At 37.1% G+C, this 26,186-nt stretch overlaps 2 protein-coding genes and 1 long non-coding RNA gene across 3 annotated transcripts; 1 reads left to right on the plus strand and 2 right to left on the minus strand.

The window, feature by feature from the left end:
- Window positions 1-3,708: 3,708 nt before the first annotated feature.
- Window positions 3,709-8,783, plus strand: LOC136817527 (uncharacterized). The gene is made up of 3 exons (XR_010848109.1): window positions 3,709-3,807; window positions 4,505-4,574; window positions 8,477-8,783. It is a non-coding gene; the product is annotated as an uncharacterized lncRNA (long non-coding RNA).
- Window positions 8,784-11,408: 2,625 nt separating this feature from the next.
- Window positions 11,409-20,663, minus strand: LOC136817531 (uncharacterized). The gene is made up of 7 exons (XM_067073857.1): window positions 20,574-20,663; window positions 19,894-20,077; window positions 19,308-19,481; window positions 16,837-16,918; window positions 16,166-16,346; window positions 14,084-14,262; window positions 11,409-11,998 (listed from the first exon to the last, which is right to left on the minus strand). The coding sequence occupies exons 1-7, from the start codon at window positions 20,632-20,634 to the stop codon at window positions 11,459-11,461; spliced, it is 1,401 nt and encodes a 466-aa protein (XP_066929958.1). The 5' UTR covers window positions 20,635-20,663; the 3' UTR covers window positions 11,409-11,458.
- A 2,372-nt stretch (window positions 20,664-23,035) lies between these two features.
- LOC136817533 (uncharacterized) lies at window positions 23,036-24,942 on the minus strand. Its single transcript, XM_067073858.1, has 2 exons — window positions 24,112-24,942; window positions 23,036-23,323 (listed from the first exon to the last, which is right to left on the minus strand). Exons 1-2 carry the CDS (start codon window positions 24,557-24,559, stop codon window positions 23,112-23,114), a joined length of 660 nt encoding a protein of 219 aa, XP_066929959.1. The 5' UTR covers window positions 24,560-24,942; the 3' UTR covers window positions 23,036-23,111.
- Between the last annotated feature and the right edge of the window lie 1,244 nt (window positions 24,943-26,186).

The following is a 26,186-nucleotide window of genomic DNA, read 5'->3' on the forward strand; positions in this document are numbered from 1 at the left end:
TGGTATTGAGAAATCTTTTCCAGGGTATATAAAAGTTAGTGGTGGTAGCTTCCTTTAGTTTCGAAATGTTTATATGCAATCAGAAAATATCTTCCTTAAAACCTACTCTATGTAGTCTGAATAGCAGACCTCTACAAAACCCCAGGTAGTATAGGAGTATAAGGATATATAATCCATCTATAAGGAGCACAAATCTGTTAGTGGATGCCAGCAGCCTATACTCTATGCGGAAAATAAAAATACACTCGAGTGTGAAATTCAATAGTCATTTCAATGCGGAACAAAAATTTTTCGTGCAATATATCATTTATACAAACGAAACCAAAAATCTTTTAAGATCACAAGCCCTCGAAAACATGTGCCAAAGATGTTAAACAAGGGCTCTTGTCTAAAAAAGGGAACTCTTTCAACTTTTAAGAATTTGTGCAATGGTGGAAGATATTGGACTTGAACATATTGAAAGGCGACCCTTTGTCGATTCATAAATTCACTTATATTTTGTAATCATATCAATACTATGTTAATTATAATTATAATTATTATAACTTTTGGATACAGTAATTACACCCCTGTCTCAGTGTTCATGTAAACCCTTGCAAGCTGGAAACGTTCATCTAACTGGTTATGGTTACTATTATGAACGTTTCTTCACCCCTGGATACTGTTATAACACCCCTGTCTCAGTGTTCATGTAAACCCTTCCAAGCTGGAAACGTTCATCTAACTGGTTATGGTTACTATTATGAACGTTTCTTCACCCCTGGATACTGTAATTACACCCCTGTCTCAGTGTTCTTGTAAACCCTTCCAAGCTGGAAACGTTCATCTAACTGGTTATGGTTACTATTATGAACGTTTCTTCACCCCTGGATACTGTTATAACACCCCTGTCTCAGTGTTCATGTAAACCCTTCCAAGCTGGAAACGTTCATCTAACTGGTTATGGTTACTATTATGAACGTTTCTTCACCCCTGGATACTGTTATAACACCCATGTCTTAGTGTTCTTGTGTTCTTGTAAACCCTTCCAAGCTACTACACGCTTTGTTTTTTATAAGAATACACTTTACAAGAATGTCTATAATGAAAATGGTCAAAAAATTAAGAATATGTCAAGAATATCACCATCATGGAATTAGGCAACAAAATCTAAGAATGCCATTTACAAAGCAATTTTGACTGTAAGTTGCCAGTTTCCCCCCAGTAAGGCTCAAAATTATCACAAAATATAAAAATGCCATTTTTTGCTTATGGTGTGTATTTTTTGCTTATGGTGTGTATTTTTTGTTAAATTTTGGTTAAATTTTGACCCTAACCTAAGAAAATACCCCAAGAATGTTTTAGGATGATTTTAGGATGAATATTCAATGATGAAATGAAAAAACACCATTCTTATAAAAAAAGCGTGTATTATGAACGTTTCTTCACCCCTTTTAAAGTTGTTGTACTGGCGAGCTTCTAATTTGGACATTTCCCTAGGCCGTTTCGAACCCACAAGCCTCTCTACTGGAGCGTTTGAGCAGAATATTTGACAAGACTTTCAAGAGATTTGGGTTGGTAAAGGGGTAAATAGTGGACCAGTCGAGGATTTGGGGCAAATAGTGGACCAGTCGAGGATTTGGGGCAAATAGTGGACCAGTCGAGGATTTGGGGCAAATAGTGGACCAGTCGAGGATTTTGGGCAAATAGTGGACCAGTCGAGTATTTGGGGCAAATAGTGGACCAGTCGAGGATTTGGGGCAAATAGTGGACCAGTCGAGGACTTAGGGCAAATATAATGGACCAGTGGTAGTCTGGTCTGTAAAATAAAATTTTGGTCAAAGTAAGTTATTTGGATTACAAATAGACCAGTGAAACCCACTGGTCCACAATTTAACCAAGGATACCGTCAACTGCATATGATCAGAGAAATTCATAGCAAATAAACAAATTAAAAAGTAATTTCAAATCTACTTGTAATCACAGTAATTAACATTAAGGCATCCAAAAGTCCAAAAATAACAGAACCGTTACAGTAAATAGCGTTTTATTAAAAACTCATCTAGACAACCAAAAATATGCGAAAAGTCTGACGTGAATTCGCGGTTACAATTATGTTCGATTGAAATAATACGAAGAAAATATTTTCGTCCGTGGGTTGGTTAAAAGCCTCACCCAAATTGTTGTCTGTCTAGTAGAAAGTTATAAGGGCTAGATCAAAATAAAACTGTTTTTGAAAGAAATAGAATGAAGGATTATGTTATTGTCACATCTTACAAATCTGTCTCCTTTCCACTAAAAAAACACATAAATTTGTGCCCGAATGAAATTTCGTTTTCCATTGCTGACAAACTAATCTAAATTCTCATAAACATATTGGGAAAATCTTAGGGATATACATGATAATTGGAATTTCTTAGGAGTGTAAGCGTAGGGAAAATCGCGCTTTGACTAAAGTCTTTTTTCAAAATCTTAAACAAGTTTGGCAACCACCACCTTCCCCTCCCCAAAAACAAATCGACCCCTAAGAGGGCCAGTTAGCCTCACCTAACCCCTACCACCGCCACACTAGCGGACGTATCCTTAAGGCTTGGGGACACGAGAAGTTTTTTCGTGTTGGTGCAATGCAACATGCTCCATCTCACCAACACAAGAAAAAAGTGCGTGTCTCATGGTTTCTTTTCTTGTTTCATGGGACAAAAAGTGAGGGAAATACCCAAAAGACACGCTGATTTTGGGACAATGGAGCAAAATCGATTCGAATCAATTTTGCTCCATTGTCCCAGGAACAAAAGTGAGTGAAGCACAAATTTTATTGGTAGAAAGAAAAATGGGGTGGCGACACAAGAAAGCATTTAAGGTTGGTGGGATGGAGCATACTGCATTGCACCAACGCGAAAAAAAACTTCTCGTGTCCCCAAACCTTTAGTCATAATTGCCAAGTATTCGAGGATCGAGACAAAAAATACCATCAGATAGATGTTAGAAATTTCCAACATGTTTCGGCCAAGACCGTTTTCAAAGTTTTCATGGTTACATGTAAGTAGTCGCTGATATAATCGGAAATATTCTCTCAGAGACAACAAAACGAAAACAGAAAATTGTATCACATTGATTATATGATAAGAAGACGTATAAAGAAAACACCTACACGGTATAAGTAGGGATCATTATCATCAAAAATTTAATGACCTTACTTCATTCATGTGTCCCTTTTATTTGGCAACAGAAAAAGTGTTCGCTGTTTATAAGAACTCGTCAAAATTTGAAGGCTCGGATAATTTTGAAAGAAGGAAAACTTTTAAAAGGAAACGAAAGCGAACACCTTCCTCCTTCCTTTGTTTAGATTTTGTAAAAGCTTATGCGTAGCTCGTCTATTTCGGTCTTTTTATTTCGTAGAGAAAAACTAAACAGATTGGCTCCTTATCTTAATGCATTTTATCTCAGATTTGAAAAACAAAAGAGGGTACTTTTTAATTATAAGAAAATTAGCATCATGGCGTTCAAAAGACGTTCAAATGACGTCCGGATCTGTGATTACGCCAATCTTAAGATGTTTCAGAAGGCGGGCAGTATAAATAGAACTAATTGAAATGATTTCTAACTTGATGATTAAATACGCATCACTTTACTCGAGGAAGCAGTGTGCTTTGAGGTTAAAAGAAAAGTGATTTAAGATCAAAGGCTAACGAACGAAGAAGATTTCATACGCACACATGTAAGGAAGGTTAAAGCACGCCTTTACATTTTCGAACAATTTGTGAGGAGTTTAGAATTTGAATTGAAGGTTGTCCACTGAGGAAGAAAAATCTAATACGGAGAATCAAGGTAAAATTGAGACTTTTTAAAACATTGAGATAAATAGCCATCCATGTTATGGTTCAAATTTCTGAATTCAGTGTGTCTGGAAAAAACTGGGACAGATTTTATATAAAGTGAAATCCCTAGAAACACCCCCTTCTCACAGAGCCACTGGGAAGCCCTTCCCACTGGAAAAATTGACCAAAATATCGTCCCCGGTGGAAAATTATCCAACTGCAAAAGTAACCATAGCCTTATTACACCCCGTGTCACAGACCCGGTGGGACCTCCTCACACTGGAAATTTTGGACATAATTTCGTCCCCAGTTGGAAAATACCCTATTTCAGCTCCACTGGGAAATTGACTTTGATTTCATCCCTATTTAATATGAATGAAGAAAAATGCACTCCAAAAGCATATTAGATTTTTTGAGCTGTGAACAATAGAATTTCTATCCCCCGCAGGTTTTTGATAGAAATTTTCATTCCCAATGCTGTGGTAGAGAGTTTCTCCGCGGCTGCGAGACAGGGGTGTCTTATTCCTAGTGCTCTTTTTGACCTTTGAAAAAGAACCAAAAGTCTTCACAAAGCGAAATATTTAGAGGATCAAAGAAAGATATGTCTCAAAACAACGCGGATAGAACTTCCCAAAGCCAAATAAATTTTGATTTTTCTAGAAATTTGTAACTTTTGAGATTTTTAACTGTAACCATTTTTCTAATAGGATGTGGAGTATGATCCTGCAACTGCTTTTGATTTTTCTACTGACGTCACAGACACAAGCCTTACCAGCGGTAAGTCAAAACCTACACTTATCACTTTTCCTCAAATGCACGTATTTTATTAAATTTACCGATAAATATTGATTAACCGACAAATAAAGTAAAAATGACGTATTCTGTCTCTTTACTAATCTTTGAGAAAAACACGTATTTTTTATAAGAACATAAGGTTTTCAATGACCATATATTATGAACAAGTTAAGAACATCTCAAGGCTTTACAGACTAAAACACCCGATCTCTTAGGAAAATGGACAAAAATACTCAAAAAATGGTGAAAATGAGAACATGTTAAGAAAATTTTTAGGCTTAAAACTCAAAAAGTTTGGATGTTTTTATAAAAAATCTCTGACACAATTACATAGGTTGAATAAGGAACGTTTCCCTATACAAGCTTGTTGGATATTTTACCCGTTTTATCTGGTTTTAGTTTAGAATACCCCACCCTTCCTCCAAGGGAGTTCAACTTCCCACCTCAAAAGCTATATGAGCCGTTTTAATCTTTATATTTACAATATTTTCTAAAACTCATCCTCTCAACACAGTATAAAAACTTCAAAAGAAAAATTTGAATGGTTTGAAAAAATAAATGATGACGTCATGAAAATGGTTAAACTTCCAGCGGAATATTCCCACGTTAAAAGAATGAGGAATTTTTAAGTTTAAAGGCCAACTCTAATGAATGACGTAGTAAAGTTCATTAAAATGTTAATCCACCGATCGTCAACAAAAGGAAATTAATTGGTTGGCAATCAATCAAGTCCAAAAACTCATTAAGATTTTTCTTTTCAATCTAGCAATTATCAAGTACAAAAAGATTCACTTTGAAAAAATCATTGATTAAATTGAAAGAACGATATTTCAAGTCGAAAAAAAAATTGATTACAGGAACCTTAAATCCCAGAAATTCCGATAATTCCAAAAAAAATTTCAAATATCTCAAAAGAAATACCAAGAAGTTTCGAAATTTTTCTCAGATCCCAGAAATCCCAAACAGTTACATCAATATGCCTTCTTACCTGTCTTTAAAAATATAAATAAAAGTAATCACGGAAAAGGACGCGAAAAAAAAAGACATAAGTGTGAGAACAGAGTAATCAAACTCGTTAGAAAAAGTACCATTAGAAGTCATAAAAAATCAACCTGAATAAATGCAATCAAAATCCCAGAGAACTTCATAATTCCCCAAACAACATTACATTACTATGTCAAACTCCCATTACATAAATTTTACAATTACGTCAGAGTAGACTACGCTCGCCACCGAAGAGGTTTATTTGGAAAGGGTAATTACATTTTATTGTTCGCTTCTTTTTTAAAGATTGGCCGGGTTGGAAAAGTATGAATTTCTTTGTACATATTTTACCTACCACAAATATTTAGGAGGCTGAGTTTTAAACAAATGGTCAAGTTGAAACGAACGATAAATGTATCAAGGTCTGTTTTATTTACCCCCTGGTGACTTAACAAAAGAGACTAACTCGATGTTACAATCCAATTATTTAAAGTTTGTCTCGGCCTTTTTATAATGAGCGAGACATACGTTTCTCTGATTACGCAATTTTCATATTGACATTTTCGAGGCATTTTGATGTAACTGCCAAAGCCCAAAATAATATCGAACACCCCAAAAAAAACCCAGAAAATTACAAAAATATGTCAAAACACATCAACCCAGAGAAACCCAGAGCTGCCTAAAAAATCTTAATGATCTCAAAATAAAATGAGAATCTACCTCAAACAAGTGAACACCTTTAATAATCACCTAGTTTCACCATAGCAGCCCCGTTTATAACATAAGAACACCCCCTTCTCACAGGACCTACTGGGAACCCTTCCGACTGAAAAAATTGGCCAAAATATCACCTTCAGTGGAAAACTATACTCTAGATTTTTGTCCCCGCTGAAAATAATCAAATAAGCAAATCCTCAACTGGAAAATAATGTGCTATTTGTTCCATCACCACTGAATTTTGACCACTCGAAAACATTGGAATTAAAATCCCCAGCCATAGAAAATATGGGAATATCAATCCCCATCGAGTTTTGGTCGGTTATTTTACCCCCACTGACTGATAAAATCCCACTGGGTCTGTGAAAAGGGGGTGTATAAGATCCACCATTAATCTTTGGATGTAATTTAACGAATAGCAATAACACTCATTGTCTCTCTTCAGCTCTTCTAAAAGAGGTTTATTTTTCCTCGGGAATTTTAAATCTCGAACGACAAAAAAATATCAAAAATGTAAAAAGATCAAACTTACAAAATCTTTTCTTTCATATGCCTAGAAGCTAGATCAACATTTTGCATTTTATCGACAAAACTTCTTATTGATTCCTCCAGCCTTGATTCCAAAATCAACTCGAAATAGCCATTTAATTCTCCATAATTTTTTTCCAAAAAATAAAAACGTCTTTCCTCTCTTCATGCGCACATGGTTTCAAATACATACTGACAAATTTCGTCAAAATCTCATCCAAAGTTTTCCTTTTGTTTTTAAACTAAAAGAGAACAATAGAAAATAATTAAAAATGGTTCGAATGTCAAGGAAAAAACGATCGTTAAATTTTATTCGCTTCTGATTGGATGAGAAGATATTCTCATGGGAGAGTATAGTAATCGATTTCAAAGTGCGGTACTCCTTCGCTGTGTTTTTATAATCAAAGACTCAAGACCATAGATTTATAAAACTCGAAGGGCTAGATAGGGTGCTTTTGCCAATGAAGTATAAGCCCAATCTCCTTGGTAGGATTTGAAGCCAACAAGTCCTACCCCAAAGTTACGCGGCCTTGAGCGGCTCGCCTGGTTTTTACACAAATGACAGATTGAAACTAAAATTTACAGCTAAATTTCGAAAAAAATATCAATCGTAAACAAAGGAATTGCTAAATTCAATCTGTCGTCAAAAATACGCCGCAATTTTTAAGGCTTCACTTTTTCTTGCCTGAGAAAGGTTAGAGGTTCTACTCTAGGGCTTTAAACTCAATGGCTTTTGCTGAAAAGTGCACCGAGGTTAGGCAGGAAATCCTACCTAAGTCACGTGACATTAGAATAAAATTCCAGCGCTTGATCGAAAACAATAGCAACAATATTTTTTCCGATACCTTATCGGGGAAAACTTCGTCGGGGAAAAGTGACGAAATTTTGGACAAGTGACGAATATTTTCCCCGACGAAAATTTTTCCCGGCCTTAATGCGTTTACCAACTACCAGCAAGTGACGAATTTTTCCCCGACGAAAATTTTCCCCGACGAAGTTTTCCCCGATAAGGTATTCAATTTTTTTTCCTGTAATATATCTTGCCCTTCGGGCTTATTAATCTATGGTCCAGACAAGTGCAAATCATTAACTTCCAAGCACGAAGGGCTAGACTCGACTCCTGGATGGGAAATGAAGCCACTTATTTCCCATTCAAAACGCCCGCGCTTGGTATTTACACAAACGCCGGATTGAAGGTAAAATCTATCGCTAGATTTCAAAAAATGCATAGATAAAAAACAAAGGAACCGCTAGATACAATTCGTCGTCCCGGGTGCGGCACGTTCTTAGCGCGTTCTGGATGGGAAATAAGTGGCTCCACTTTTCCTTGATGCCTGGGAAAGGTTAGAGATTCTACTCTATCCCTTTGGGCTTCAAACTCAATGGTGCAAATAACACCCTCAGAAGGTAGCTCAGAAGGAGGAACCAGAAAGAAAAATCTAAGCAAAAAGAGACAGGAAACTGATTATTTACCCGAGGGTAAGGGTTTGGTAATTCTTTTTGTTACTTACCCCAATAAGACTCCAAATGGGAAAACCCATGAACCTTTTTTCTGCCTACGTATCCCACGTTAAATTCAACCCCAAACTACACATCTTAAAGCTCGAAAACATCAAATCGTAAAAAAAGTTTGTATTCAATTTTTTTTCTTTTAGCAAAAAATCAACGAAGTTCCCCCGCCGAACTGTATTTCAACGCCTTACCCATCATGCAATGCAAATAACACGTGTCCATCTGGATGTTTTGCAAGGATATTTACCGGGCCGCCTTCAGTTTTACAGAATTTGATAATGTGGGGGCTCTCACCGTGCACATGCGTTCCGAATATTTTCAAAAACACGAACGGTGGAACGAACGAATAAATGAAGTAAAAGGGCCGAACACCTGATTGAAGACCGAACGTTCGAAAGATCTTTTCCACGTAAGGCTACTAAAGTGGAATCTCGAACTCGAACGCGCACGGGGAACGCAAATTTTGTTCGAATTATGGAGTAAGGTTTATAAGGTATGGAGAAAAATTGCTCGAGTCAAGGAGACATATGCTAGTGAAAGAATTTCCACAACAGCTCATGTATATGCTGAATTTCAACGGTTGAGAGAGCGTTATTGCAATCCCAAGATTTTCTGATCATACTGGTGGATTGCCTTTAATCTGTGGGGGGACTAGAGTTGGTAGATGAGGGGTATGTGCGGACGGGACCTCCGAGAACGGACTCTTAGAGAGACCAAATTCTTTTGGTGAAAAAGTGTCCTTTAAATTTCTTCGATTTTTGCAAAATGTTTTACCCTTAGGGAGAGTTTTTAACACTAGGTTTCTGAGGTGAGAAGTAAGTCAAAGCAAAAGTTCGAAAATGCACACTGCGAGAGACTGAATTTCGAAAATTTTGTCCATTTTCTATGTTTTTCAAATTGTCAGCAAAAGTTTTCTAACTTAGTTCAAATTATGATTCATTATCGAACTTTTGGGACCCTGTCGTCAGCTATTGCTATTTTGTGGCTTATTGATACCCCTGTTTGAGAGACTCTTGAGGGTGTGAGTACCCTCAGCCCCCGGGGCCCTGATAGGGAAAACTTTCTCTTGAATAAATATCTAGAACTACCTTAAGTGGATAAATTTTGGCGTGGATTTAATTTGGCGATTGGCTAAAATACGATTTTTGGCGGGGATTTAATTTGGCGAATTGGCGAATCTGGAAATTTTGGCGAGGATTTAAATCACAATTCGCCAAATTCGCCAAATTTAATCCCCGCCAAAATTTATCCACTTAAGGTACTCTGTAGAAAATATTTCTTGTAAATGGATGTAAATAGAGTATATATCGTAGCGAAGAATATTATTGGCTAAAAATACGTCAATTTATTAGATATTTTTTTTCAAGTATTTCGCCTATCCTTCTACGACCCGTCTCTTGACTGACGCAGCTCTTCATTAAAAAGTCCCCCAATCAGAGAGAGCGGTTTGCGTGATGGCGTGATAAGAGATTTTTTTGGCGTGATGGCGTGATCAAGATTTTGGCGTGATGCGTGATAGGGCAAAAATTTAAGGCGTGATGCGTGATTTGTGCTATTTTTCGCTATTTTTTGCGTGATGACAAACTTTAGCAATTTTCGTGATGCGTGATGGAGAAAACTTTTTTGCGTGATGGCGTGATTAGGGGGTGCCGCTGGGAGCCTCATCAGAGTCCAAGATGTCAAAGAGAAATCATATATACAAATGAGTTAATTTTAGTTGTGTTTAAATTATTTCCTACCTACCGTTAATTCAATATTTCAATATATTTGCCTAGTTTAAAATTTATGACGTAAATATTTACAAAAAATGGTTCAAAAATATTATATTACATGCAGCACTCAGCGCAGTAGTGGTTACCAGTTACGGTGGTTATCAGTCTTGGAAGTCTCCATCTCTCACATCACTCAGTAATACTTTTTCAAAAAGAATTCCCCGATTTTATCCCCTATTGGTTTTGATTTCAACTACGAGCTACTACTGTAGATTTTTCGTTGTTTTAGGATTCAAAAACTCTCAGACACCCCTGAGTCACAGACCCGCTGGGACACCATCCCCTACTGGAAAATTTGTCAAAAATTTCGCACCTGGTGGGAAAATACCCTGGAATTTTAGTCCCGCTGGGAAACTGACTTTAATTTCATCCCCATTCAAATCCAGTGTTAAATAATTGCACTCCAATTCCATCCCAACTAGATTTTAGAACAATAGAATTTCTATCGGCATCAGGATTTCAATAGGAAATTTTATCCCCACCAAGGAAAAACGTTCCATCGGGGCTGTAAGACAGGGATGTTCTCAAACGTTAGACATGCTATAAGCGTACAAATTTGTACAAACTTTCGCAATAACAGAAACTTTACCGAGGTAACAAAATCAAGGAATTTACGACATAAATTGCCACGAATTTTAAAGGTTGTTTTTTTTGGTAAAAATATTGTGGCAAATCAGCAATTTTGAGATAACCAGATCCAACAATGGAAAACGGTTGTTATTCTTTACCTTTAAAAAAGGCGTTGAAGGCGTTGAGTTTCAAGCCCGAAGGGCTAGAGGCGAAACTCCTGGGTGAGAAAATGAAATGAAACCACTTATTTCTCTCCAGAACGCCCGCGCGTAGTTTTTACACAAACGCCGAATTGAAACGAAAATCTATCGCTAGATTCCAAAAAATGTAGTCCTCAAAAACAAAGGGACCGCTAGTTACAATCCGTCGTCATGATTACGGCGCGTTATATACGCGTTTTGGATGATAAATAAGTGGCCTCGACTTCTTTTGCCTGAGAAGGGTTAGAGGTTCGCCTTCAAACTTTAAAACTATAAAATGGAAATGATTCGTTTTCATACTAGCATAACAAATATATGTTTTTTTTAAGTCCGGGAGTTTAATCTCCAGACAGACATTTTGTTGACTCAGAATACGTTATAGACTATGCTATAGTTTTCATCTAAGAGGAACAAACGTGAAGACGGGAGTTTTTTCCGGGGGTAGCTGTAAACACAGACTATATCCACTGCGCAACATATTACGTTTTATAATAAACAAACTATGTTATATCATATCATCGTCTAAATACGGTACTGTAGTTAATAAAACCCAAAAAAATTCGACTGATTCCGGTGTTCCCTCTTACATACACTGCAGGCCTAAAATGCGATGCACATTGGCTGCCATTATGGATAATTGTTCATTCGATAAATCGTTCACCAACAGGTTCAACGCTTGCAATGCATTACTCGATTGTTTATATTTATACCCAGAATCCTTTGCAGAATCATTCCCAGTTTTTTTACCGTGAATTTCTTCATAAAAGTCTTTTTCGTATTCCTCGATTTCTCGCTTTGGTTCGTTCGTTCCTAACCGCTGATAAATTTTCCGCATTTTTTTCCGGTCATGCATTAAATTAGTTCCTCTTCTCCACGTACGTAATTTAAGCTCTCCATCTCCGATGATATTTAGCCGACCAGACGCGGTCCATTTGACCCCTTGGTTCACTTCACAATGTGCGAAAATCGCCTCATGATTTAAAGGTCCAACCATATCATTCAGGGGGTTCAAATGATGGTTGTACCAGAAAACAGCTTTTCCTTTTTTCGGTTTGATTTTCAAAGGAGCTTTCAAACAACCTTCGTTTCGATTTGATTGGTCGACCGCGCGGGCGGAGTAAATCTGAAAAAGGGGGCATAAATAATATGATTAACGGTATCATTTTAAACGGGATGACAACACTGGTCTTTATAATCATGGACAGAGCTTTATGCGCCATCTTTGATTGGTGTTTTTTAAAAGTGGGAGCCGCAAATTTTTTTCCGTACATGGTCGGGAGTATCTCATCTTGACGGTCGGGAGTATCATCGACGGGCCGGAGTATCTTAAACTTATCTTAAACCTTGAAATATAGACCCGACCGGGGTTCGAACCCACCAAATGAAAGAGTTTCTGATCAGAAACCCAGCGCGCTATCCGTTGAGCCACACTCGCACAGCAGAACACAACATTAGGAAATACTTATATAATGACAAAAAAGACGGGGTAATGTTATTATAATATGGGTAAAATTGCCCCTTTTTTAACCTGACTGAAATTCGAGCCGTTACTAGCAACCCTGACCTAAGCAATTCCAAACAACAAAACCAAACAAAAAATATGAGATACTCCCGACCATCGATGATACTTTCCATGTACGGAAAAAAATTTGCGTGGGAGCCACATACAGAAACTATCGAAGTAGCACTGCATCACAAGTAGTATCGATGCATACTAATAGTGCTACCATTAGGGTAAGGTACCCTTTCAAAGAAACCCCGATCTAAAGATTTTGCTTGGCCAGGGCCGAAAAACTGCCTCCAGGGTCTATTTGAAGGTCAGGCCTATGCTCATCCTCTATCGAAAAGATTTCTTATAGCAAGTACCTATATCTATAGAGGTCTGTGATTCAGACTATATGTTTTTTTCTCCCCCCCCCCTTCTTTGGCAAAAAGTTTCCAAAAAATCCCCCCCCCCCCTAGCAGAAAAGGGGGAGGAAACTATGGCTGACAAAAAAGCGGATTTAATTTTTTTTTAATGATAGTAAATTGTGCACATACTGGTAATTAAGAAATTGATTTAGCATAATGAGCTTCACAGTGTGTGAATTGTACAGGCGCTGTGGTATAGTGGTCATTGACCTTGGTTGCTGCACAGGCAACTGAGGTTCGATTCCCACTCGCAGCGGTTCACTTGGCAAGTGAATGAACCTTCGCCCGGGTCAACCCATGCCATGTGAGGGGAATTGGGTAGTTAGTTCAAGGTGCTGACGGGGAGCTAATTGAAAGCGTCTATAGTTGCGAAAATGGGCCTCAAAGCCTCCTGCGACTCAACCAAATAGAAGAAAAAAAGTACACTGTGACGACAGATATTCTTTTCAAAGCACATTTAACGAAGACAAAAGTTGCCATGGGAATCACCCAGAATCTTGGTTGAAGGTCGTGTCATTTATGATTGAGACATGCGCAATGAAATTCTTATAGTCCGTCTCCACAGGTTAAATTTCAGAGAAAGCTAAACTACCGATAAATAAGGCCTTGAGAAAATGTGGGAACCAAGAATTTTTCTTTTTCAAAAATTAGGCTTCGTCACATCATGGATTTATTATAGAGACTCTGGATAAACATCGAATGAAACTGGAGAGCGAAGTATTGTCTTTCTATTGTTTCAGAAAACAATCAATGTACAGGCTTTGTCCGCAAAGGACAACTGTCATGGCGGCTCGAAGGACTCTGATTTTGAAAAATGATAAATACTCTTATTTCTAAAAAGTTCTCTAACTTTTTCTATTCGTACTTTTGCTGGCCAAAAGTTTGAAAACAATAATGCCAGAATACCAAACGGACACAGTTATGAAATCTGGTGTGTGAGAAAAAAATCATCAGACGAGTAAAATCAAACAAAATGCTTATAATGACACGAAATTTTGAATTGGGAATATCTTTCCAATATTCCTCCAAGAAGAGCTGAGAACGAACGAACGAACGAACGAACGAACGAACGAACGAACGAACGAACGAACGAACGAACGAACGAACGAACGAACGAACGAACGAACGAACGAACGAAACGAACGAACGAACGAACGAACGAACGAACGAACGAACGAACGAACGAACGAACGAACGAACGAACGAACGAACGAACGAACGAACGAACGAACGAACGAACGAACGAACGAACGAACGAACGAACGAACGAACGAACGAACGAACGAAAAAGACGTACCTCAAACTCTCGATTCCACATGAAGAAACGGCCATTCATTCGTTGATTGCCAGGAACCCACCAATATCCCATGATTTGTGTCTGTTCAATGATCTTTCCATGGTAACGAATCCCTTGTTCGTTTCCAGTCTCTTCAGCTTCGGATGGTTTGTAAACTTTTTCAAATTTCACCGTTTCTCCTAGATGCGAAAGAAGAATGTCCTTGAAGTGGGAGATCCTGTCTCTTCCACAGATATCTTATATAAAGCACTCGATAGAGTTTCCTCTTAATCCCTATTTGAAGCAAAATGACGCGCTATCTTGAATAAACTGACGTCACAATTTCGTTTGCGCGATCCTTGAAATTTTGAAGTCATTGCAGAGTCAAAAAAACTTCAACAGTGAAAACCTGGGCTTCTACTGTGACCTACTCTCAGCAAAGATGGCGTATTATTTTGCTTCCCTCCTTAGCTTGGTAAAGCAGGATAGAGTAGCTTTATCTAGTGTTTTATAAGATATCTGTGGTCTATATTTCCCAATCGGACTTACTTATATACGTCATTTCACGGTCGAAGGAATCATGGGTAAGTAGGACCACAGCGTTTCATTGCATCCTTCTGTTGCGCTGCTCTAAAATTCTGATTGTGTTAAAGAGAAGTCGTTGATTTAATCAGTCATGATTACCCATAATTCATTTCGACCGTGAAACGGTCTATGATAGAAATGGTCAAAATGTTGAAGGGACAGTTAAAAGAAAATGTTAAAAGAAAAGGTGATATAATTTGAAAATGCCACAGGCAAAAGTTTCAAACGAAATAGCATCAGAATTTTGCATGAAATCGAGACGAATTCACTTTTTGCCAATATATTTCAGACGCCATTTTTCTAACGTCAAGGAAGCGAAAATCCCGGTGAAAATATAACACAATAAAGAGACAAAGTTTGTTGTTTTTGATTTTGATTTTCATTTCAGTATGTTTAAAGTTTGTTAGTTTAAGTTGTTCAAGACTACACTACAAAGGAGTCTAGCTTACTGACCTTTATATTGCTTGGACACAGTCACTCAAATTTTTTATCAGAGTTTTTCGGTGGGTGGAAACCTTTGTTAAACGCAGTAAATTTCATTGAAATATAAATTGACCCCACATCGAGTAGTCAAAGATGGTAGATATAGCTTTGTCCATGCTTTATAAAGGTCAGTGGTCTAGCTAAAAGATAAAACATCGACAAAATCCCGTAAAATAATCCCGAAGGGCTAGGTGTCGTGCTTTAAGCTCTTCCAAGCAAAAGAAAAAAGTGAATATCGCAAATAATATTGCTGCTATTGTTTTCGAAAACCCCCAGACAGTCAAGGACACCTTCAAATTAGCCTATCATAGGCTATTTAGACTATTTTATATAGGCTATTTAGCCGAAAATCGATAAAAACCTCGATTTATGACGAAATATAAATAGTCGCGTCTTCTCTAAGGAATACATGGTTTCTCATTGTCAGAGAAATGCTCATGACAAATTTTGACTTTGGGTCAGTTTTGGTTTAGGAAATATTCCACTTTTTGGTACTGCGCATGCGTGCGCATGCGCAGGGTAAGAAAATCGGGCTTTTTGTCGATTCAGCAGAACTTCATTATCAGAAAATTAGCCTATAATCGGTTAGTTAGCCGATGGATAGTAAATTTATTCATATTTCTGTTTCCAAAATTGAATGTTATATTAGTTTAAGTGAAAAAGATTCTTTTGGCTTTGGGCAATGAAGTAATGGTGAAAAATAGACGCGACTATTTATATTTCGTCAGAAATCGAGGTTTTTATCGATTTTCGGCTAAATAGCCTATATAAAATAGTCTAAATAGCCTATGATAGGCTAATCAGTCTATGATAGGCTAATTTGAAGGTGTTCTTGACTGCCAGAGCTTCTTCTTGGTCAAGCGCTGAAATTCTATTGTAATATCACGTGACCTAGGTAGGATTTCCTACTTAACCTCACGACAAAAAGCACGACATCTCAGGACATCTAGCCCTTCGGGCTTTATAAATCTATGGTCTAGTTTTTTTAAATTGTTGACAAAGTGAACTCTAAAGTCCTAAAAATCATTTAAATACCTTCAATTACCGCATTACGGAACACGAACTCTCCACCATTTTCACGTCCAGACGCATTGAAAGTTCCATTGTCGTTTTCTCCTGGTGTGAAATGCATGTCGACGGTGAAAAATGTTCTACTGCCTGTGGTTTTGGAGTATAGATAATAGCCATGCCATTCACCAGAATTTTTCATGATGTCCTGAAAACAAATCAATGGTAGTTGAATGTATTCAAAAAACAACCATCAAACAACTTTAATTAAGCGATGGCGTTCTAGATCTACAGCCTATCAAGCATCCAAGCTTCCATTTTGCGTGGACTCACACTTTTTCGCAGTTGTTGATACAATGATAAGAGTCCTCCACATCGGGGAATGGATACTACTCCTTCCTCCTTTCTCAAGTAGGAATGCATAGCACTGTCCAGACACCGCTGGTTCTGTGCAGGCGAGACACAGATACCATGATGTATAGTGGTGACACTTGGACTACGCGGGAGAGCATATAGCTCGTCTCAGGCACAGAACGGGATGAGTAAAACCACACACCACAATGTCTGGCATATCACCCACACTCTTGTATCAGAGTAGTGTTCTGGATCGGCAATTTTTTTTGGTTGCCTCGAATCAAACTTTCATAGCAAATGACTTCTATATCCTCTTGTGGATTAAAATAACATTTTGAACTCACTTTGAAGGGGTTGTTGGCGAGCGGGAAAACCAATTCACCGCCTTCTTCGACATCGTTCAAGAACATGGTGAAAGAAAGATATCTATGAGTGGAAATCAGATGAACTGGATTAAATTTTGAAAATTTTGACTTAACCTCACTTGTTCTTATTATTTCGATTTCTTATTTTAAAACTTTATAATTCGTCGTTCAGAATGTTCTTAAGTTTCGGCAAAACTTAAGCCTCGTCGTTCAGAATGTTCTTAAGTTTCTGCAAAACTTCAGCCTCGTGGTCCTTTATAAAATTGTTCATATCTGAGTGAGGCTTCGCTCTGGAAAAAATCGATTTCGAGTAAATAATCTTTTATACAACAACGACTCTAGTTCTAGATTTTGTTAAAAAATTTCGGATCGAAAACCATACATTTTCTAATAACAAATACTCAAAATACTTGTCGATGCTAAATGCACATTAATTAGATAACAAATAAAATAAAATAATGGTATTGAAAGATTAATTTTGTATTTAATAGGTAATAAATAGTGGTATTAGAAGGCATTTTTAGCCAATATACTTGAAAACACAATTCATTATATGTACAGGAAAGTTGTAGATTTTTTAAACATAGGGGGGTTTGAACCTTTGATATCGAAAACTTTTCATGATTGACGATAATTTAGATAGAAGTGAAAGTTGTACGTAAAAAAGTAAAGTGGAGAAACTTTAATCATAATCACAATGAACGAAGCACACTGCGCAGTCGATCGAGGAATGGATCCGAGGGAAGAAATTCAAAGACTTAAACAAGAAAATGCAAAGTTGAGAGAAGACAAGGAAAAAGAAAATCTGAAACACCAGATAAAGTGTTTAGAGATGGAAAAAGAAATCCAAAATCTCAAACATGACCAAGAAATTATTAAACTAAAAGTAGACCAAAAACAAGCTGCAGTTAATCGTGCTTTGGAGGGTGAAATTCAAACGCTAAAACATAAAATTGAGTTGCTTAAAATAAAGCTGGGACAAAATGATGCACAAAATCCTCCTGTTTCTAAGCTAGGTCGACTTGTTTGGGGAGCTGAGATGTTTTTTGAAGGAAACATAACACAACGGGTTGATTTGTACCCCTCGTATAAGGAATGGTATGAAAATATAAGTTCCTTTATGGGGAACAAAGAACTTTACAGAACGAAAAAATTCTCCTTTATGAAGAAGGAATTTGAAGAGTGTAAAGATTACTTGGGTTTAGTTTTGAGCACGTGCCTTATGTTGGAACAAAAACGATTATTTATGGTTCAAGGGCTCCCAAAAAGCCTATGGGAGAATGTAACCATTTCTGTGCTCCACCCTACCGATTCAAATAAATGCGCACAAATGGTAAGAATTAACAAACGTGACACTTTTGAACAATGGTCTTACAAAGATATTCCTGAAGATTTTTTTTACGGCGATTTGAAATCAGCTATTGTTTTCATTCATGTCTACCAGTAAGTTAAGTTTGTTAGCCGTTTCCAAGGCAACGACTGTAATATTTCAAATGCACATCTGCACGTCCAACAGAAATGAACTCGTTATTTTTGTATGGTTTTTCCCCACCCACGAGTAATGGCATCAGATAATTAGATATGAGAAGAATTATCCAGACTTTTCCTACTATTGGAAATAAAAACAAACAAAAAAACAGAAGGCTATTTTTACCTGAATGCATTGCCTTCAAAAGTTTAATTAACTATTTTATTGTAATTTTAATTAATCTTATTTTTCAAATATATTTTTCTTTGTCAACATTGAACCAAAGTGAGATTCAGTTTTTGATAGGCGTTTTCAAATGAGAAGTTCTTGATTATAAGATCATTTCGCCTCCACCCCCCCCCCCCCCCCCCTGGGGGGGGGGACATTAAACCCCCTTCAATGATTTCTAGCAGGGTAGTCCAATGTCCTTGAAATATATCCACATTATAGGCACCAATTACATCAAAATTCTAAAATGGTGCATGAAATATTATAACGTCATCAAAAGGTCAAAAGGGTCATTTTTAGGGATTTTTGAAAAAAAAACAACGCGAATAAAGAGACTGAATTTGACATTGTGTTTGTTCGATGATTTAATGTTGAATCAAAAGATCAGACTCACAAATTTTCAAAATTTTGGTAGTTTTTCCAAGCTTTTGAGAATTTTATGTTAAATTTTTCATTTCATCCATGTATTCAACCTTTTTGTGTCTTTTTATTTTCTATTTCACATTTTTGTCAAGAGGAAGTAGTTTTTGCTGCTTTTTGTGGAGATTTTATAGGTGAAATTCTACTTTTATTTTTATTTTTTCGCCGACCAAACAACCCTCTTTTTTTGGTAGCTTAAACAACAAATTGAATAAGCCTCACCTTAGGAAAGGTTAAAGATTACTCTCTAGCCACTTCTGGGCTTCAAACTCAATGCTTACAGCCTTGAAAAGCATAGCGGAAAGTTTAGATCTAATATAAAAATAAAACCTACCTGCAAACGCGGCATTTTTTGTCTTGATCACCATAGAGACAGCATGGGATGTCTTTGTTTGGTGCCTCGCTGTCATGGCGATGTGTTTGGAATTGTGATGCTCCATAATGGCGGATTTGTAGCGGTTCGCTCATTTCCCAGAGGATGGACGGGACTTCTGTTAATGTTGATAATCTAAACACAAGATACATTGGATGAATCTACTGAATCTAATTTTGCCTTCCGACACCACAAGTTTTTAGGTTTCGATTGGGGCTACCCTAAATCATCATCATCATTGCTCGTCAATGATGATGATATGTAACGGCCTTTAATTCTAGTGAAAGAAGCCTTTTAAGTATTCTGAAGTAAATTATATTTTCCCCTACAGCAAGAGGTTCGAAAGTTTAAAGTGACGGCAAAAAAAATCGAATGTTTGGATCTAGAAAAGTTGAGCTCCAAACATTCGAAAAAGTCACAAAGTGGAATAGCAAAGTGGAATAGACGCTACTGCGCAGAAAAAAAGCCATACCGTCTAGTATAGGCTTTATCTCACCAAAAAGCGGAATGAAAAATCCCGGTTTTTGGTTAGGTACTCATCACCTACCTGGCGTGATAGTCTTCAAAATATCCGTTCTTTTCATATTTCAACAAATCATCTTCATCCGCCCATACCCAACCACTTTCGACCGTCACATTACGTAATCGTGATGGATCATGACGTAATTGTGTGACGTAATTGCCAATGGAAGATAAATCGATCTTCTTCAGTTCATTAAGCTCGACTTTTCCTGAATGAAAAAAGTGTATTTTATGAACGTTGTTTCAACGTTTATCTAACGTTCACAACGTCCATATAACATTTAGATAAACGTTGAAACAACGTTGTGTGCCAGCTGGGATGTAATCTTTGATGCTCACCATCTTGAAATGTTGCTGGTCTTTATATTGATAGAAATTAGATCAAGTTTTGATTTGTTTTGATTACCCAGCTGACACACAACGTTCTTTCGACGTTTATATGATGTTCCCAACGTCCATATAATGTTAGATGAACGTTGAAGCAACGTTGTGTGCCAGCTGATTACGCCCAATTACAACTGTCCTACACCCTTAATCCCAGGCTTAACCTAACATCATCTAGCAGAGAAGTTGACCGCTTTATTTCTTTCCAGTATAATTCACCACCCTATGAAATTTATACTCACAAAATTAGAAAAGTTGCTATTGGATAACCAGGAAACTGGATGTGTAAAACTCTTCTCTCAATATAGCTAGTAATCTTACCATCTTTATTCTGGTCCATTTTGAGCATGAAAAACATGTCATCCACTTGCTCCAAATTCATCTTCAAATCGGCTAATTGTGGAACCAGAAGCACCTGTGGAAAAGTTTGTTTTGTATAGCCGTTAAAACAAAGTTTTTTCTTTCCAGCTGGGCTTTTCCAGGAAAAAACCGTGCACCCCCTGTTGAGGAGGTTCAACCTTTTGTGACCTACCCCCTTGGAATTCCAGGCAGTTTTAGGATCAAACCCCTCTGGAATTCCGAATTTTTACAAATTTTCAATCATTACCCCCTTGGAATTCCGCTTATTTTTGACGGATTTTCGTCTACCCTTATGGAATTCCACTACATTTCAAACCTTACCCCCTTGGAACGGAAATGGACCTCCTCAACAGGGGGTGCACGATTTTTTTCTGGAAAAGCCCAATATCTGTTGAGGGCATTCGTAAAGGCTAACTAAAGGTTCAATCTCAAAATAAGTGTCTTGGAAAATTGGAAATCTTGCAATCCTGTTCTGCCTTTGAGATTGGCCTTTTTGTCATATGAAAACATCGACTATTCCTCTACATGAAAAAAGGGCAATCTCAATCTCAAAGATGACCACCACAGTAAAACTCTAAATTTCATAAGGTATTAATTTTGAGATTAAACCTTAAGTCGTGTGAGGGACGCAATACACCTTTTCGACCGTAGCCGCCAATTGCCACGTGGGCATTTTTTGTCCTTTTCACCACCCTAAAACAGTCCTAGTCATTTTTTCGCACCTATGGACAACAGAAAAAAGGTGTAAAAGAAGGATTGGATTGATTTGGGGGGTAATTAAATAATATAGTGGCACGCACCTGACCGCGCGACTACAGTCGAAAAGGTGTAAAGTTTCCCTAAAAAAGGTACCCTTCTTCGCAGTGAAAAATTACTAACTTGGACATCAAGAGTTATTGATAACCTTTAAAAAGAGACCTTCGCATAGAGATCATGCGAGTTTACTTACGACCTTATACGAAAAACTTTTAATTAAGAGACCCTTCTTCGGAGGGAGAAATCAAAACTAACCTCAACATGTGATATGAATCCGTCTTGAAGTTATCCCAAAGAAGGAGTTTACTTACAACCTTTCACGGAAAGTTTTAACTAAGAGACTCTTCTTCGGAGGGAGAAATCAAAACAAACCTCGTCATGTGATATGAATCTGTCTTGATTATAATCCCAAAGGAGGAGTTTACTTACAACCTTATACAAAAATATTTAACTAAGAGACCCTTCTTCGGAGGGAGAAATCAAAACAAACCTCATCATGTGATATGAATCCGTCTTGATTATAATCCCAAAGGAGGAGTTTACTTACAACCTTATACAAAAATATTTAACTAAGAGACCCTTCTTCGGAGGGAGAAATCAAAACAAACCTCATCATGTGATATGAATCTGTCTTGATTATAATCCCAAAGGAGGAGTTTACTTACGACCTTATACAAAAAACTTTTAACTAAGAGACCCTTCTTCGGAGGGAGAAATCAAAACTAACCTCATCATGTGATATGAATCTGTCTTGATTATAATCCCAAAGGAGGAGTTTACTTACGAACCTTATACAAAAAACTTTTAACTAAGAGACCCTTCTTCGGAGGGAGAAATCAAAACTAACCTCATCATGTGATATGAATCTGTCTTGATTATAATCCCAAAGGAGGAGTTTACTTACGACCTTATACAAAAAACTTTTAACTAAGAGACCCTTCTTCGGAGGGAGAAATCAAAACTAACCTCATCATGTGATATGAATCTGTCTTGATTATAATCCCAAAGGAGGAGTTTACTTACGACCTTATACAAAAAACTTTTAACTAAGAGACCCTTCTTCGGAGGGAGAAATCAAAACTAACCTCATCATGTGATATGAACCCGTCTTGATTATAATCCCAAAGGAGGAGTTAACTTACAACCTTATACAAAAACTTTTAACTAAGAGACTCTTCTTCGGAGGGAGAAATCAAAACAAACCTCATCATGTGATATAAAATCCGTCCCAAAGTAGGAGTTTTCTTACAACCTTTTACGGAAACTTTTAACTAAGAGACCCTTCTTCGGAGGGAGAAATCAAAACTAACCTCATCATGTGATATGAATCTGTCTTGATTATAATCCCAAAGTAGGAGTTTACTTGCAACCTTATACAAAAACTTTTAACTAAGAGATTCTTCTTCGGAGGGAGAAATCAAAACTAACCTCATCATGTGATATGAATCTGTCTTGATTATAATCCCAAAGTAGGAGTTTACTTACAACCTTATACAAAAACTTTTAACTAAGAGACTCTTCTTCGGAGGGAGAAATCAAAACTAACCTCATCATGTGATATGAATCTGTCTTGATTATAATCCCAAAGTAGGAGTTTACTTACAACCTTATACGGGAACTTTTAACTAAGAGACCCTTCTTCGGAGGGAGAAATCAAAACAAACCTCATCATGTGATATGAATCCGTCTTGATCATAATCCCAAAGGAGGAGTTTACTTACAACCTTATACGGGAACTTTTAACTAAGAGACCCTTCTTCGGAGGGAGAAATCAAAACAAACCTCGTCATGTGATATGAATCCGTCTTGATTATAATCCCAATCCCTCAATAATCTTTCCGCTCCACCGTTCGTCTTCAACGGGGACATATGCTGACGTACGCTTTTCATGCCTTTCCCTTTCGCTATGGCAACCAAAAGATCGCATTCTTCGGGATCGAGTAACCCATCAACCTCTGGAAATGCAAGAAAATTTAAAGTTTAATCAAGCAGGAATTTGTTATAATGAAACCAACGAGAACAAACGTCAGGAGACAAGTTTATTTATTAATATATAGATAGCATAAACTGAAGCCTCTTCACTTGCGTGCCTAATAGACAGAGGAAGATGTCTTGAATAAAGCAGCTGGGAAACCTTTGTGACCCGAGGTGGCGTAATGATATCTATGAGTTAGCCGGATCGGGCTTCCTGTTATAGGAAATGTGGCCGTTGGAGCCGACTAGTCCGCCATTTCGTTTTCAATTCTGTTTACCATCAAAAGTGCTTTTCAAATATTTTGAAATTGAAACGTTCAAAAATCTGACGTAAAAGGGAAAACAATATGGCGGAATAGTCAGTTTAACAACTGGATACAATTTCACGAAAAATATGTGAGCAGTTATCCGATCTAGTGTGGAAAGGAAAATGATATCTGTAAGATGGTCTTGATGGAAAATATACTGGTTCGGAGATTCGTGAAAAAGAGACTCTTACTTGCAGAAGAGTCAGGGTAAAGAAGTAACTTAAAATATTTTTCCTGAAAAACTTTCGTAGGCTTTATTAGGTTTTTCGAAGCACCAAGGATAAATTCAAACCAATCACAGTTACACATTTCAGAAACATCTGGATTTTTAAGCCCCTTTTAAGCTATAAGTCAATATGGCAAGCGTACTAAGAACATGGTGAAAAAAATATAAGATCACCGGAGTCTCAGTCTTAGATTTATTTGTTCTTAAAAGAAAAGAGCGGATCAAAACTTCTTACCAAATATGAAGGGCGAAACACTAAGAACTGTCACGTTGACTTCAACATCTCCTGGAAGGAGAGTGTTAAACGTCTGGTTCTCCTTCACATTGTCAAATATCGGTAACCGTAATCTTGAAAAGATGACGTCATCAGCCTCGTTTTTAAGCGAAGATTCTTTCGGTTTTTCTACTAATTCTTCTGATTTCTCATTGTCTGTTTCGAAATGATGAAATTCTAATTTTTCATCTTCATTTTTACCAAGTTCTTTTCTATCACTGTCTTTTTCATCACCACCATTTTCTTTAATGACGTCATCAGTTTTAGTTAATTTCAATCCGGTGACGTCATCAGTTTCATCTCCATTGTTTTGGTCGATAAATTGGGACAATACTTTGAAGGCTGCCGGACTGGCCAACAACGCTCTATAGATTGTTGCTAAGCAACATAATACGAGTATGACTTTCATTTTGGCGTGTCCGATTTATAAACAAGTTCTTAATTTTCGGACAAAAATCTGTGTGATAAATGGTTAAAATCTTCTTCCTTGGGTGGTGATACGGTGATATTCATAAATAATGGAATAGTCAGTATCCCACCTTTCAGTCAAAGAATATCAAACGAGTAAAATCAAAATGGATACTAAATCTTGATTAGTTTGTTGAATTATACCTCAATACCATGAAGGAAGTAAAAAAATAGTCAATATTTTCTTCCTTGTTTCGAACACGGTGATATTCAAAGCGCCACCAGTAATATAAAATAATCAAAATGGATGCATGCACAATTCAAATAAATCTAAATAAATATTGAATTACTCCCCCGATACCATTAGCCGCACTTCGAAACTCCAATTACTCTTTCTTCAATTAGCATAATTAATTCTCAAGAAAACATTCTTTTTGTTTCGGTTGAAGAAAAGATTAAATCAAATTCACGATTTGCTCATTTTCAGCATCGTTCGAAAAAACAAAACATTCTAACGTTCGAATTTCAACAAAAGAAATCAAATAAAGAATCAAGTGGAACAAAAGTCCAAAACCTTTTCTGCGCTGAACAGTATCCTTGTATATTTTCCTAGTCGTAAAATATAGATCCGGGGGGGGGTACTAAGGTTGGCGAATGAGGGTATGTGCGGACGGGACCTCCGAAAACCGACCTTTAGAGAGACTGATTTTTGCTGAAAAGGTGAACCTTAGAGAGACTTTTTGAACTTTTTTTTTTGATTTTTGAAAAAAGTCATACCCTTAGAGAGACTTCCTAAAAATCCTGAATTTTCCGACCCTTAGAGAGACTAATTTAGAACTTTCTGATTTTCCGACTTAGAGAGGCTTTGAAAGGTGAAAAAACCGACCCTTACCGTCCCCACATACCCATCATCCATTTTTGCCTAAGTACCCCCCCCCCGGATATAGATCAAAGTCTCTCCTACTTGATCAAAATAAATTATATCACATTTCCACTACACAAAGTCTTAAAGGAAATTCTCCCAAAATATTTAGGGTTTCATTTGCTATCTTTACTGGTCAAAAGTACGTTCAGAAAACGTTAAATCGTCGTCTTTCACTTAACAAATTCAAGGTGAGAATAGGAACAACCCCGTTTCAATGCCTTCCTTTTTAGAAAAGTTTAGGCCTGGACATGTTATCGTCTATTACACTGATAGTAAAGGCGGGCAATATTAAACGGGCGGAATTTACCACCGTTATGGTGGTATACGGAAAAGAAATCGGCGGGAGAGTTTCAAAGAAACGACCAAGAGGTTCTAACGGTGCCGATGCTTTTTTTCTGGATCTGGAACTCTTTTTTAGATCCAAAATTAAGCAGCTTCGATGTCCTAAACATGGCTGTAAAAATTAAATTTGGTGGAAGCACATTTTTTCTCCTGAAATAGTGTAGTTGAGGAAAGAATAAATTTGACAAGAATTTACTGTGGCTGATGGCGGAAAAAACTAATTTTTGCGGGAACTTAATTTAGCGGATTTTTTTCTTTAAGGATAGATCTAGAGATTTGAAGCAATCTACAATCACGGTCATAATATTTGAGAATATAGGGAAATTCCAACGAAATCTTATAGCCACAAACGAATTGGAAA

The sequence above is a fragment of the Clytia hemisphaerica genome, unplaced genomic scaffold, assembly GCF_902728285.1.
Source record: "Clytia hemisphaerica strain Z4C2 unplaced genomic scaffold, Clytia hemisphaerica genome assembly, whole genome shotgun sequence".
NCBI classification, from domain to species: domain Eukaryota; kingdom Metazoa; phylum Cnidaria; class Hydrozoa; order Leptothecata; family Clytiidae; genus Clytia; species Clytia hemisphaerica.